The sequence below is a fragment of the Vespa velutina genome, chromosome 12, assembly GCF_912470025.1.
Source record: "Vespa velutina chromosome 12, iVesVel2.1, whole genome shotgun sequence".
NCBI classification, from domain to species: Eukaryota; Metazoa; Arthropoda; class Insecta; order Hymenoptera; family Vespidae; genus Vespa; species Vespa velutina.
In genome coordinates, this window is record NC_062199.1 from 2,656,433 (window position 1) to 2,672,344 (window position 15,912).

The 15,912-nt window shown below is 26.5% G+C and overlaps 4 protein-coding genes across 6 annotated transcripts in view; 2 read left to right on the plus strand and 2 right to left on the minus strand.

Moving 5' to 3' along the window:
- Positions 1-381: 381 nt before the first annotated feature.
- LOC124953560 lies at positions 382-1,756 on the plus strand. The gene is made up of 3 exons (XM_047505088.1): positions 382-709; positions 948-1,306; positions 1,440-1,756. The coding sequence occupies exons 2-3, from the start codon at positions 1,059-1,061 to the stop codon at positions 1,525-1,527; spliced, it is 336 nt and encodes a 111-aa protein (XP_047361044.1). The 5' UTR covers positions 382-709; positions 948-1,058; the 3' UTR covers positions 1,528-1,756.
- A 441-nt stretch (positions 1,757-2,197) lies between these two features.
- On the minus strand, positions 2,198-4,237 carry LOC124953559 (3-hydroxyisobutyryl-CoA hydrolase, mitochondrial-like). 3 transcript variants are annotated; one of them, XR_007102253.1, is made up of 7 exons: positions 3,936-4,236; positions 3,768-3,867; positions 3,449-3,696; positions 3,136-3,377; positions 2,836-3,056; positions 2,568-2,752; positions 2,198-2,483 (listed from the first exon to the last, which is right to left on the minus strand). XR_007102253.1 is itself a non-coding variant. In XM_047505087.1 (5 exons), the coding sequence occupies exons 3-5, from the start codon at positions 3,522-3,524 to the stop codon at positions 2,983-2,985; spliced, it is 351 nt and encodes a 116-aa protein (XP_047361043.1). In that variant the 5' UTR covers positions 3,525-3,696; positions 3,768-3,867; positions 3,936-4,237; the 3' UTR covers positions 2,604-2,982. The 3 variants fall into 3 exon arrangements, 1 of the variants encoding a protein (XP_047361043.1); XR_007102252.1 differs by lacking the exon at positions 2,198-2,483 and having other exon boundaries at positions 2,604-2,752; positions 3,136-3,336; positions 3,936-4,237; XM_047505087.1 differs by lacking the exon at positions 2,198-2,483 and having other exon boundaries at positions 2,604-3,056; positions 3,136-3,336; positions 3,936-4,237.
- A 1,562-nt stretch (positions 4,238-5,799) lies between these two features.
- LOC124953532 (peptide deformylase, mitochondrial-like) lies at positions 5,800-7,030 on the plus strand. The gene is given in 6 exon segments (XM_047505056.1): positions 5,800-5,820; positions 6,028-6,135; positions 6,328-6,510; positions 6,512-6,587; positions 6,590-6,666; positions 6,923-7,030. Coding segments are annotated over 6 exon segments (573 nt in total).
- Positions 7,031-9,204: 2,174 nt separating this feature from the next.
- The window catches only part of LOC124953561 (tachykinin-like peptides receptor 99D), a 29,436-nt gene continuing 22,728 nt past the window's right edge, over positions 9,205-15,912 (minus strand). The window contains 4 exon segments of the mRNA XM_047505089.1: positions 9,205-9,623; positions 10,471-10,573; positions 10,575-10,617; positions 10,814-11,010. Of these exon segments, the coding sequence (XP_047361045.1) occupies positions 9,463-9,623; positions 10,471-10,573; positions 10,575-10,617; positions 10,814-11,010 (504 nt within the window). The 3' untranslated portion in view covers positions 9,205-9,462.

Sequence of the window (15,912 nt, forward strand, 5' to 3'; positions counted from 1 at the left end):
AGGGACGTAAACGTTTATCTAATACCTACGTGATGAAATACTTCGTATAATCTTATTCTTGCATTGGAAAATTCTTTCAATAATTGCATTTAATAATGCACAAGTTTTCGGTCTAAAAAATATATTAAAATGTAAAAAAAAAATATCCTGTATTTTCTCTTCTTTTTACTTGAAAAATATTACATGAAATCCTAAAAATTTAGGTTAGGTAAAATGTTCACTTATTACTTAATTTAATTAGATAGCTTGAATTTCTCTTGTAGCGAAAAAGAATAATATTTATTTTTAGATTAATTAATGATTAGAAAAATATTTTAGGCTCATTTTAATGATACAGCCCTATCGTATACGATACCTTTGAGCATGCGCAACACGTTAAAGTGACGTAATCGTTGTCACCTATTTTTAACGTTTACAGTTTTCATCCTTGAGTGCGGTTCTTTATGAGATAAATTTAATTAAATCTTTGTATTTTTTTTCCTTAATAATAGAATATATTAACAAATAGTATAAATTACAAAATTGTATACATGTTCGAGAGGAAACAAGTTTCAGGAAAAATGGTGTTAATCAATTCGAAAAAGTTATCAACAATAAGGAGTCAAAAAGAATGGGGTTAAAAGGAACATTGACAAAAGAATGGATTATTATTTTTTAGTATTTTTATTCTTATTGTTGATAGTCCTTGAGAAAATATATTTTAATTACGGTAAGTTGAACAAGATTATCTGGTAAAGATAACAAGTACTTGAATTTATTTTCTTTTCCTATCAGTGGATTATCTTCACACTTTATATGTTCCTATTTTTTTTTTTTTTTAATAATAAATAATAAATAAATATATATATATACATGATATATATATATATATATATATATATATATAAATAGTATCTGATTTATATTTTGATTCTTGGTTAGATTCAACTATTTTCTTTTTGTTATAGGAATGTCTGTAGCAAACATTCAAAGTATATTTAACAAACAAAGTGATTTGCTACACATAGATATATTGTCCACATCTATATGATTTACCTAATTTATCAAGTATCTCCGATATGTCTGAATCTGTCGCCAAACAATTAACAATGACTGGTACACAATTTATAAATACTACTAATCATTATGAAAAAGCTATTGCTGACGTAGTGATAACAGTGTCTACAAAATATTGGTGGGTAATAAGAGCAATACTAAGTGGAATGATAACGACTAGTCTCAGTTGGTTAATTATTTATATGGATAGTCGTATCCCTGGAATTGATCCACCATTTCCTCTTAATCTTCTAAGAAAAGGAGAATACAGGTAAATTATAACAATTTTTAATAAATTAATTGAAAGTTATATTGCATATCTTTTATAGAGTTATGATAAGTATAACAACTTTGTTGGATATATGTACTTATTAAAGGATATTTATAAGATAATTTTATTTCAGGATACAAATGATATCGCAGATAAATCTTAATTATTTTATTGGTGCATTAATTGGATTATTAGTTTCTATTTTCATGTGTTTCGGGTGATGCTTATTTTGCTTCTTAGGAAAAGAGCAAATAAGGTTTGTGTCTATACAGACACTCTATGAAATACTTAAATAACAAAGTAATTATTTATAAAAATTCAGTATATATGCAGAGTGTTCCTAAAGTTGCGTATTGATACTAATAGCAGATTATTAAATATCATTGTATCAGAAATCATTTTGTACTGATATTGATATTTAGATATAAACTATTTATTATTTATTGTTATATTAATGAGAAAAGTTAAAAATTAGTTCATAACTGATTTTGAAGGATTATAGTATTACAATTCTAATACATACAACTTAAAAAAGCTTTTTATATTGCAATACGTATATATATATATTTGATACTTATTTATTATTAAATATTATTAAAATAAGTAATATAATATTTAATAATAAATAATTTTCATTATAAATCGATTGAAAGTTTCTAAAAACAATGTATATAAGAAACTTAATGTATAAGTAAAACATACATGGTACAAATAGAGAAACATGACATTATATTTAAATTGCAAGAAAGTATTTTGTTATATATAAATATTATTTAAAATTGACTGATTGTAAGAGAACTTTATTATTAAAACATTAAGATTAAATAATTACATAATTAAAAAAATCTTTATAGATGAATTATAGGAAATTTTCTTTTTTTTTTTTTTTTTCTAAATTAAAACATGTAAATTATTAAAGTTGTTAAAAAAATTATTAAGAAAATTTAAATGACTAATACTATATCCTAGCTTCTAATAGTTTAAATTATTAATATGTTTAATTGATTAATTAACATAATTGTTTCTTCTGTCATTTCTTCGTTTTATTATAATTTTAATTCTTTTTCCGGTGGTAGATTACTTAAATAATGCTTTATCTTATCCATTGGCACATCTTCTAAACGTGCAGGATTCCATTGTGGTTTTTTATCTTTTTCATAAAGAGTAGTGTTAATACCTACAAAATAGAATATCAGGAATGTTAGTAAATAGAATCTTACATATAATAAGTGTAATAATTATTAGAAATGTAAATATATACCTTCAAAATATCGAACCTTCTGAAAGTAAACGATGACCCATTCTACACTCCATTCTCGCACAATCAGCAAGATCTAAATCTTTTCCCTTTTGAATAATAAGAAGAGCCGACTTCAAAGAAGTGGTGATGCTGCTTTTATCATTTCTATAATTTTTCTCGACCATTTCGTATTGTCTTTTTCCAATCTTATCAAATGAACATAAGAATAACAACGTAATAAAACTGACAATACATTTTATAGAGAAAAAAATAAGATAAATTGGTGTACCTTTCTAAGATTTCTTCGACAGTAGGGGCAGAGAAACAATTCTCAATTATGTCTATATACTGATTAAGGCTAAAATTATTTTTTGATGTATTAACATGATATTTATTAATAATTTCTTCTATATTGGAATTATCAGATTTAAGCAATTCATTCTTCAAATCTCCTAGTTTTTTCCGAGGGAACGAAATGACTGGCAATACCAGCATGAACAATGTCAGTACCTAACAGAAAATTTTTTACATATTAAGATTTGATAAAATTAATATTTCGTAAAATATATGTATATGTATGTGTATATACCTTTTAATCTGTATCCAGTAACACCTAAAAGATATCCTATATGATTTTGTAATCTAGGAAAAGTATAGCATGATGAGGAATCGGGGAAATAACCGATTGAAACTTCAGGCATAGCATAGAGTGATCTTTCTGTGACGATTCTATATTTAGCTTGTAGAGATATCGCAGATCCTAATCCCATTGTTAGATTATTCATCAGAGCTATAAATGGTACTTTTAATGTACTAATATAATAACTCATTCTGTCAAAAAAATATTTTCTTATATATTTTCTTTACGATTAGGTATGGTATTGGAGTATTATAAAACTTACGAGTAATATTCTCGAAATGTTTTATTTTATGGCAATCATAATCATCATTTTTCAAATATCGATAAGATAGAGGCATTCTAAGATATCCTCCTGAACAAAAATGCCTTATCACCAGATCCTTCTATCATTATTAATTTTTTATTATGGTTCCACTTTTGAAGCGTTTCATTTATTATTTTACATATTCCTGGTGTAAGAGTATTTAATGTTTTTGGTCGATTTATAGTGAATAAGCCATTATCTTGATACTATTGTAATAAGTAAATAATTAATATTTTTCTTTATCCTGTTGTTAAAAATGAAATGGAAATGAGCTTACATCCTTTATTAAAATGTCATTATCACATCCTCCCCAAAATGAATTCTCCCATATTTCTTTAGACTGTGCAATCAATTGATTATGTCCATTTTATTTAGATCTGAAGAAAAATGAATATTTCAGATTAGAAATGAAATAATTTAATATGCGTTATTTACATGTAATTACCTAGACATGTTTTATGAATCATTCTACGAATGTCAAATCTGTGTAATGATTTCTTTTTAGCATGATCTTTAACTTCGTTGGAAAAATAGACACAGATTCACAAACACAAAATATAAAAAATATATGCCGATTTAACGTATGTTTATTTTGTTTTAAACAAATATTTCACTATAAATATATTAGTATAAAAAGAACTATGAAAATAACACGAAGTATAAAAAAACTCAATAAAATTCGTTTTAGAATCCTCTTATGTATATCGCTAAGTCTCCACTTTAACGAATGCGTCCGTCTCCTCGTTATCCTCAAATTTATACTTTTTTGTTTATCAGTTTTTAACGATATTCATTACATATTCATCGGTTTTGGACATTTGTTATGGGCAAAAATATGAATCATTTTTAAGAAGATATTTTTTATCTCGATATTATACGAATATAATAATATTATTACAATCATTACCACACTATTTTTAATTATTTTTTTTCGTCCGAATAGTAAGAAAAACAAACATCTATGTTTCTTATTTATAGCTAATTAAATTTCAATTTATCATATTTCATAATACTATATATTTTGGAATTCATGACAGTAGCGATTATCATCCATATTCTTTTTCTTTTTTGTGGATACGAAATATCTAATTTATCATTAAAAAAAAAGAAAAAAAAAAGGAAAGAAAAGAAGGCTTGTCATAATTCATAAATATCAGAATCAAGTTTGTAATCATAACAAGACTAATTAGGTTGTTCACCTTTCAATTTACATCCTACGCCTGGCCAAATTTCGTCTCTTTATTACCTATTTTGTGGTTTTTAGTTCAATGAAACATTTTCTTAAATAATGTATACAAGATAGTTTTATAAATTGCTCTCTGAATGTTTATTTTATTTTAAAAAAATATAAGAAAACTTTTTTTGTTTTAAACAAGATATAAATAATTTTTTTTCTGGGGAATAACATAAAAAATTTAATTCTGTTTTTAGAAAAGCTATAACAAAATTTTTATTGTTTTTTTATTTCCTGGTTTTCCTTGAAAAAAGATTTGTAGACCTGATACCACGCGATAATAAATTTCACTTATCTAACGTGAATATATTTTGAACTATATCGAAATGTTTTCAACTGTGATGAGTTATATATTTATTTAAATATGAATTCAATAATATAACTTAATAATATAATGTTAAATAAAATTAAATAATAATTAAATATAAATTCAATAATATAGCATAAATTTTATCCAATAACTATATTTTTACAATATAACGTTATAATAATATATAATTTCTAAACAAGAAAAAGAAGAGAAACTGGGATTATTAGCAGATATTAACATTTATTATTTGGAAATAATAATACTATAATAATTACTGGGATAAAAATATTAGAAAAAACGATGCTTAAAATGACTATCAACATTATTAAATTTGGCCATTTTGTGACCTTTATTGTTATAATCCATAATTTCGAAAATTACGTCCTTTTTTGAAATTTAGTTATATTGGATTATATAAATATAAAGATTACTGCTTATCGGTAAGAAAAATAATTATCATTTTTAAATTATCTAATTAATTTACACGTCAACATATAAAACTGAAATACCTCTATCTAAGAATACAGTTTTCATTATTCAGTATTCTATTTCAAGAATACTGAATCTATTTTAAGAATATGAATATAATCAAATTAAAAATGATTAGGAAATCTTAGGAATATTAAAATATAAAAAATAGAAGAAACGAATGAATAAGAAAAATGAATTCCTGGATCTGAGAGAAATATATTTAATACAATAATTGATAAAATTGATTGATTAATAATACATTTTAAACGAACGAATTTCGGCGCCTCTAAGAAGATGGCGCTAGCTTTAGAACAGGTTAGAAACATGAAGTTAGTATTGTTAACGTAACCTAAATCGTAATCGAGTGATATAAAATTATTACACATAATATTAAAAACAATGTTGAAAAATATTGTTCCTGTTAAAACGATGTGTTCGACGTTTCCACCGTGGGAAAAATGGAATACGATCGTTTTTTAATATAGAAAAATGAAACGTGCGTTTAAACGTTATTTTGATCAGTCAGAAACTAAACCTCCTATTTTCACTATACGCAAGTTGGTGATCTGTTTTGCGGCGCCAACTTTGCCGATAAATCTCGAAATTATTCAATTGTTTCAATTTCAAATGGTGAGTTTCTTTCTTAATTATTAATTAATACAATATCAATAATATCGTTAACCGAACCTATTTTTTCAATGTTTATACTCATATAAATTGTTAATAATTAAAATGAATGTTTAATATATATATATATATATATACATAAAAATATTCTTTAACAGGCTATAAAACAAATGAAATAATTTATGGAACATATGATATGTTGGATTATCTGCTTGTCAAATTGGTTTACCATGGAAAGTTTTTATGATACAAGTTTACAGAAAATCTTTCAAAGAAATCGGTGAAAACTTGGTAAAAATTCGTGAAATGGAAGTGATACCGTTTCAAGTATTTATTAATCCTACCATTCGTACTATAAATCATAAATTAGTGTTCATTTCCTGAAGTATGTGCTAGTGTTCGAGGTTACTCAGCAGAAGTACCTAGAGCAAGAGAAGTTGAACTTAAGGCTATAACTGTTCTTCCGAAGAAGGTACAGTCAGATTCAAAGGATGGGGAGCTAGAATCGTTCAACATGAAATGGACCATTTGAACGTAAGTAGAATCTTTGTTTTATTCGTTTGACTCATCATGTATCAGCTGACATTTATCATTCTATTAAAAAGAACTTATAGAAATGTTTTTTAAAATAATATAACGTTGAAATAAATTTCACATGTTTCGTTTGTATGTTTACAATTTTTGTAACATTAATCTCGTAATCATGATTAACATTATCACTAATCTATTAAATAATAATAGTTGATAAATCCAAATTTTTCATTATTTTTCCATTTAATTTCTTTGTCAGGGAATATTATTCACGGAATAAAAGGAATGACGAACGTTTTCTTGTTGTTGTTGGAATGAAGTGAACAAGCATAAAGGGTTCATTGAGAATAAGATTCGCTTCGTTTAAAATTCCTATGAAAGTTTTGAAGAAAGATATATAGACCAAATATGTATATGTGAGTATAGATAATTTACTGTATAATGATATCTAATGATAAACAATAATAGCAATATAAAAATATGGAACTTTATTAATGCATCTTTCAGGATACAATTAATAGCGAATACACACGACGTTATAATGTATATAAGATAACAAGCGTATACATCTTATATTCTGCATTGCTTTTTCATTGGACACATGTATTGTACAATGCTTTTCTGATATTATCTTTTTTCTTTTTTCTCTTTTTCTTCTTTTTATCTATGTATTTACTAGAATCGCAGATTCTATGGAGAGCGAAGAGAGAGAGAAGAGAGGGGGGGGAGGAGAGGAAAGAGAAAGAGAGAAGTGATTATCAAATCTATGACTTATTAATCTTACATAAAGTTTCACACATTTTTTTGTCGATTATGCTCTCCACGAGATCTCATATTCATTATAACATCTCAGAAATGCATACAAGTGTAATGTAATTTTACATACGATAGTATTCATTTAAAGGTATCGTTCATTCGACAAATTTGGTATATGAAATTAATGATCTTCATTCCTTCATTTGTTTTTTCATATTCTTTACGATAATGTACAACAGGTAGAAAGATTTTATTTAAAAAATTTTTTTTATCCACCATTCTTTATGGTAATAATAATTTGATTCATGGTCCATCACGTAAAATTTTTTCGATTACATTTTAACTTTATGATTTTTTTATGACTCTTATTCCTTTATTTCTTTTTTTTTTTATTTTTCTTTTTATTTGTATCGATACGCGTCGAAAAAAAAAAAAAGAAAATAAACAAAATAATTTTTCATCGTCATTTCGTCAATATATTTGTTTCACGATATTAAACCGACATCTTTTTTTCCTTAATTCGTTTCGTAATAATTCTCTATTATCTCTCGAATTTTGTTTACCTTACACACAATTAATTACAATGATTAATAATATTAACTATTTACATTCGTATTCTTAAAAAGCGTTGGTTTTCCCAGAGTACTTTTTTTGTTGCTCCGTAATAATAGCAGAAATTTTTTTCGTCTAAACAAAGCTCCTTTCGCAGTATACTTTTTATAATTTTTTTTTTTTTTTCCTTTTTATTTTTTTATTATTACCTCTTCATTATCAAGTTAATTATACGAATCTTAATTATATTTGTTTAATCTCTCCTGCGTTTGTGTGGACTAGTGTCGATAACTTTAATTGTTTGTCGACAAAGAATTTAACAAAGATAATATTTTAATTATAGATTACTTTTTTCTTTTTTTTTTCTTTTTTTCTTTTTTTTTTTTTTTTTTTTTTTTTTTTGATTTGTTACAATTACAAGTAGTGATGTCGAAGTCGTTCATTTACAATTATTTCTTATTCCATCTCGACATTTTTAATTTCAAATTAATCCCTTTTATTCTGCATCACGCAAGACAATAAAAAAAGAAAAATATATTTTATCGGGAAAATAATCGTGTCGATTATAAAAAGAATTCCGTCATTGAACTTAATGATTGACTGATTAATATAAAATATACTTGAAAATTGTCTGCCTTATCTATCGAAAAAAGAAATGTAATTTGTCTTATTAATGGGAACTTCTCGTGAGAGATTTGTGTTTGACCTCGATTATATTATACATCTTTAAACATCAGTTGCGGTTATTAGAATATTATTGTATGTATTGATAGGAAAAGCAGATTAGGTACATAATGAAACATTTTCTTTCATCTTTCTAAAATATTTAATAGATGAACTTACAACAAAATATATTCATGTATTTTCAACTAACGTTTCGATCGTGTGTTTTTTCTTTTTTCTTTTTTTTGATTTTCATTTAGAAAAAGACTATTTTTATTTTTCACCTTATGGAAAGTATAGTAACGTATAGTCATTGGTCCGTTTTTCTTTTTTTGCCTTTATTTCTTTTTTTTTTCTTTTTTTTTTTTTTTAAATATAATCAACGAGATGACGGTAACGTTGAAGGGGGAAAAAGCAAAAAAGAAAAAGAAAAAGAACAGAAAAAGAAAAGAAAAAAGAAAAAATAAAAGCTGGAATGCAATTGAAAACAAATATAGCCTCGTGAATCTGTGGCATGATAATTCGTCGTATGATTGTTACAAAACAAAAAAAAAAAAAAAAAATTAACAAAAAAAAATAAAAAGTAAAAGTATCATGGTAGGAAGAAAAGAGATATATTATATCGATGAGAAGATATAATGAAGATTTTCTCAACGTTTGGTTTCAGCCATAACGTAGAACCGGTTTAAAAGGTCATAGACGTGTTAGTATATTTTTATGGATATAAATCTCTTTTCATATCCAAGTATGCACTTGTTTGTTGATGTTGTTGTTGTGATGTTTGTTGTGGTGTTGCTGCTGTTGTTGTTGTTGTTGTTGCTTGATTAGTCAGTAGTAGTAGTAGTTGTAGTAATTTCCTGGTCCTGTCAGGAAACGTGCCCCTCTTTCTTGATTATTTCTCCATCTGCTTCCACGAATTTGATGTCCCAAAAAACGTTCATTTCCTTCTCCTCTCGTTGATTGTAGATGCAGCGGTATTCGTACCGTGCCTGTTAAAGTATATAGTCATGTTTTCTTTTCTCTTTCGATCTATGTTATATATGTGTATCATATCTAAAGCAATCAAAATTATTGTGCATTTGTGAGAAAAATAATTCCGAACGAAAAAAAAATATGTATATATATATATGTATGTATGTATGTATCTAACTCCATTGGGAATATTCGACAAAATAAATATCTCCCTTACGTATTTTTTATTTCACGAGTATTGTTCTCTTGGGAAATAAGAGGAAAAATCAGAAATTTGAATCTCCTCGTCTCTATCATCTACTTTTCTCAGCTTTGACGTAACGCATTTTTTATCTAACTAAAAAAAAAGAAAAAACAAAGCCAAAAAGAAAGAGGAAAAAACAAACAAGTTATATAAAAAAGGAATATCAAACATAAAATAATTCTCTCTCGCTTATTATAATATTGTATGTATATAAGTCGTAACTTAAAAAAAAGTAGAAATAACATAAATGATAAAGTATAATTGTTAATATATGGAAATAGTATATATATAAATTCTTATGAAAAAATTAATTACATCATCATGCAAACAAAACTATGAAAATAGAAAAACGTAAATTATAATAAGAATTCTAGTGATATATATATATAATATATATATATATATATATATAATTTCACGTTTGTTTGTTTGTTAACGTATATTATTCGATTGCAATGTAAACGAAAGATCCTGCATATCGATGGGTAATTCTTGAGATTTTCGTGTGCTTTCAAAAAGCGATAAGCATGTTCCAGCGTGCGTTTCGATGTAGGATTCACTTCTTGATGTTGTTGAAGTTGACGTGTAAGAACGTTCCGAGGATGTACACGATGACGTACCGTTCCGTGATATCCTCGTATTAGCTTCAGGACTTCCGGTGCAACTATATCGTGATGTAACTGCTTCTGAACGAGAGAGAGACGGTTCGGGGATGACCTTTACCCAATGGGCACCATGAACAAAGTTGAGCGAAACCACTACGAAATCTAAAGGATCAAAGACAAACTTAGACATATTCTAAAGAAGTACACAAATATATTTAGATTATGGCGAAATGAAAAAAAAAAAAATTGTCTTAGAACACTATCCGAGATGTTCAAATATTTTTTTTTTAATTAAATGAAATTAATATTAAAGTCCAATATAAATTCTAATACGTACATAATGTAAGTAAAATCTTACCTAGAATTCATCCAACAATAAATTATAGGATTGTACATGCTATTGGACATGGCTAGCCAATAGATACCAAGAAAGACTTCTTGAATGTAAGATTCGTTTGTGATCTCTGGCAGATACGATGTTACTATGAAGTACACGTGAAATGGTAACCAACAGACTGCGAATATTACCACCACTACGATCATCATCTTGACGACCTAAAAAAAGAAAAAAAAAAGATATCAATATCTATTAGGATTATCTAATAAATAAAATATGAATATTTTTATGTATATTTTTATTTTGAATTCGATTGTTCATGTTCATTAGTTTTGTAAGGATTACTTTCATTGTTATTATTATGGTTCTGAATCGAACGTATCATCCCTTTGATATTTCATCGATTTTCTGTAAAACGATAATCTTACCTTAACAATCTCATCTTTGTAGATTTCCCAAGTAATTCTAATTTCTCGGTTGGTAAGGCACGAAAATTAACGTAGTTAGTTTAATGAGAGTTGGAGTACGTGCTTTTTCGTTTATAGAACGTTTATTAAGTAGATACGATTGGCTTTGTAATATATAGGTTACGATTATTAGAAATTCTTTAATAATTTCTTTATATTCGTAAAAATAAATAAATTTTAAGATCGTTTTCATTTAATTTGTGTTAACGTTGTTCTTGGTCATTATCATTATTATCATTATTGACATTTTTTTTTTTTTTCTTTAAATGAAATTATTTCATATCTCAAAGTTATTGTAAATCTTTTAAATTTTATGAGACAGAGAGAGAGAGAGAGAGAGAGAGAGAGAGAGAGAGAGAAAAAGATAGAGACAGAGAGAATTATTGAAGGTTGTCCGTTCTCTGATGGCTACTGCGGCTCTGTGGTTTTCGTCTATGGAGAAAACTATTTTGTCTTTGGTAGTTAGGAACGAGTATCGTTTCGTCCTTCACTTTCTCTTTCTCATCGTTTAGTATCTAAATCTCTCCCTCTCCCTCTTTTCTTCTTCTTCTTATTCTATCTCCTCTCTCTTTCTCTCTCTCTTTCTTAATTTCTTACTTTCAAAATATATAACATACACATATATGTACATATATATATATAAGTAACCCGTTTATGTTTTTGATTTATGATATCAATTGTCAATGTTAGTGATTTATGATATCAATTGAAATGATATAGGATTTCTTTCGATTCAATATATGTTTCCTTAATTTCATGTTTACGCCTTATTTCAAAATGAATTATATTATCTTAATTGACATCACTCTTGAATTCGATTATTATAAATTTATTTACTTATTTTTTTTTAATATGCTTTATATGGGACGATAAATATTTTCTATCTTGGAATTTTTTTGATATAATATGTGAAGTTGATCTCAGAAAAATTTGACTTTATAAATCGTTAAAAGGGAAAACAAATAATGTTTCTTATTTGTTCTTTTTTTTTTTCTAAATAAAAATCCATAAGATTGAATATTATGTAAGAGGAAGAAAAAAATAAATATAATAACAATATATATATATATATATATTTTTTTTTTTTATTTAATAGGAAGCATAAGATTTACTCTGTTATATAGAACAACAAATGCAGCAATATTTTTCTACTTAAAAATAAGTAGAATTTACATATATGTTATATAGTTGATATAATTTTAATATTTATTTATTTATTTTCTGTCGAGAAAAAAATTCGGATGGACCAGCTTTTATATCTAGTCATTCCCCTATTACTTTTTCGTCGAATATTTGTTTAGACGTAGACGGACTTTTAGACGAAGATGACTTCTGTAGTATATCGTGGTAGTAAAACTTCCATTACTGTCGATATTACGTTGAGTACTTAAAGTACTCTCACCATTCGCCAATGTGCACAGATATTTCCTGCTTTTTGACGTAAGAATATCAGCACTCAACGTTACAGTTATTATCTGATCCTACGCTCTTCTCTTTTCAATATATAATATTTTTCGATATTTATGGATTCGTTTTTTATAATAATTTATAATTTACATAAGTCACTTTTTTTCTGTTTTTTCTTTTTTTCTGTTTTTTTTTTTTAAGTATCTTCTCATAAATACAATTATAGTCGATGTTTTGTAATTTACAAAATGTCATACCGATAATCACCGTTCATTCCTTTAAAGTTCTTTTATTTTTTTTTGTTTTATCGAAGATATAGGAAGAGCTCGTCAGAGTGCACTTTTCGTCTTTCGGACACGATAGATTTAAGATCTCATCGTTGATTTCAGGTTAAACATCGAATAGAGTTGAAACGAAGCTCAATGGTGTGAGACAAACGTAATTTCTCTTTCTTTCCTTTTGACGTTGTTAATTCTGAAGCAAATACGTTCAAAGGTCTGCAACAACCAACCGTTCTCTTGTAGTTGCAGTCAATTCCTCCCACGTAGAGTCTGACAAAGACTTGGTGAGATACGGTTGTTAGAAAAATTCTTCTTGAAAAATCTTGAAATTCTTTCTTCATAATGGGACTTATCGATTTTAATGTCGGATAAAGAAATCGATGAGCTGAGAGACAAAAAAGAATTGTGACAGTCCAATAAGAACTTCTTTTTAAATTTATATTATTATTTATCGAATGTTGAAAGGGGGCAAAAAAAAAAAGAAAAGAAAAGAAAAGACAAAGAAAAGAATCGGTTTAGATTTCTAATCATAATTTGGCGACATTTAAAAAAAAATTAATCTAATATCATGGTAATGTGATAATATTTTCATATGTGATTCCTAACGATCACGAATAATCGATATTTTCTATCTAATACGTTCTGTCGTTTGACCCTTAACTCTGTCATACCTATTTGTAATTGTTTGAACGTATACGTATGTAGGTCGCATTTTCTTCGTGTAACTGTGATTCACTTTGGTTGGATGTTAGTTGCTCGTGTGTTCCGGAATAGAGAACTGGGGTTCACGTATACAGAAGAGACGAATCCTTTGTCGCTTAATCGAAATCCAATAGAGGTAGTAGTACCTGAACAATGGAATCGAACAACTAGCTATCGTTCAACTAAATTTTATCTTATCCTTTCTTACATTTTCTTTTTACATTTTCTTCTATCTTTTTTTTTCTTTTTATTTATTTTATATATATATATATTTTTTTTTTTAATAAGAAAGATAAATAATAATTTCCTTTGATGGAATTTATTTAACTAATGGAGTTTTTCGTCCTTCAAAAAAGAAAAAAAAAAAGAAAAAAAAGAGAAATAGTTAAATAAATTTTTCCTCTTGAGTATATAGATCCACCAGAAAATTACATTTCCATTTCTTTCTCCTTATTTCCTTCCAATTTGTCTATCTTTTTGCGGGAAAACTACGAACGTTCTTTCAAAGATCCTCTTTACCTCGTAGCAAAAGAGAAAGAAAAAGAAAGAAAAAAAAGAGAGAGAGAGAGAGAGAGAGAAAGATGATGAGAAAAGGGAGGATGTGTCCTTCTTTTTAGAAATTCATAGTATCCCCGGAAATTAAATCTGACGATGAGCTCACGAAACACTTTCATAGATTCTCTATCTCTCTCTCTCTCTCTCTCTTTCTCTCTTTCTCTCTTTTTTTCTTTTATAAACCATGAGAAAAATGGACTATTTTCTTTTATCTTTTGTTTTCTGTCTGGATTTTTATTATCTTCATTTTTATTATCATACCATTTTGTCATTTAATATTTTACGAATAATATTTTCAGTAAAAGAAAGTGAAATGCTTTAAAATTGACTAATTTTATAAATATTGTTTAAATTTTGCTTAAATTTTTAAAATCTTTTTTCTATATATATATATATATATATATATTTAGTTTATTTATATTATATATATATTTTTTTTTTTTTTTCTTTTTTTTTCCTTTTAATCGAATAAAATTTATACGTCTTTGGTATCATCATTCATGTTTACTTTCAACAAAATAGATAGGAATCTATCATGAATACATCGAGCATAAATCAAATTTCTTTGATTGTCCAAAAATAAGCGTAATATCTTTTATCGTTGATGTTGGAAAAGGAAACAAAAAAGAAAAAAAGAAGAAAAAGAATAAAAAAGAAACCAAAAAAAGAAGAAAAAAAAAAAAAAATAAAAAAGAAAGAAAAAAAAAAGAGGAAATAACGTATCCAAGCTCGAGAAGATTTATTGCAACTTGTCGATCCCTTGAAATCTATCGTTTTAATCATCGCAGTGATTTCTAGTAAAGTATAAAAATAAACGAGAACAATTTTTTTTTTTTTTTTCCTTTAGACCTTACAATATGTTTTTATATTATTTTAACGCTCTCGATGCATAAGTTTACGATTCGATGTATTTTCGATTTTCTTGCAGATTACAAAGTTATCGCAAATTTTGTATTATTTATCAGGCCTGTATAAAGTCGGCATATGGTCGCGATATGAAAGAAGTATTATATGTGTAGCGCACCTGCGGCCAATCGGTTAATCATCGGTATAACCGTCCCTAGTCTCGCCAGATGTTAATCTTAAACATAATACAAGTTACGTTTATCCGTTTATCATACATTTCACGAAAAAAAAAAGAAAAAAAAAAGCGTTTGTTTTGCGATTCAAAAAAAAAACAGAAGACAAAAATTTCCAAATTCCGTCTCGAATTTTACTACATCTTGTAATTGATGATACACATACATACATACATGAATAATAATCGACATACTTCGGAGATGCATTAAATTTAAGTAAATACTCCACCTTAATTAATTTTCCTTTACACGTTTGCTTTCAGCATGCAACGATAAACTTAGGTAAAAGCCAAAATAGATATTCCAAGCGCCTAGAAATTCTATAGAGGTTGCTCGCACTTACTATATTTAGTATCTATGGTGATTGTACTGCGATAGCTTTTATGTTCCCCTTTCTATTATGCAAATTACCGATAACAATACGTTATGAAGCTAACAGCTACACCTTCAACTTCCTACGAACTTATGCTTCTATTTGTGGATAGATATAATACATTATCTTACTTTTATCTAAATCATTGTAAAAGAAAAATTGCAATTTTTGTTTTTTTTGTGTTTTAAATAACGCTAATAGTTAATATAGTAATCGTTTAGTCGAATGAGAATTTCATTGTTCTTTTTTTTTTTTT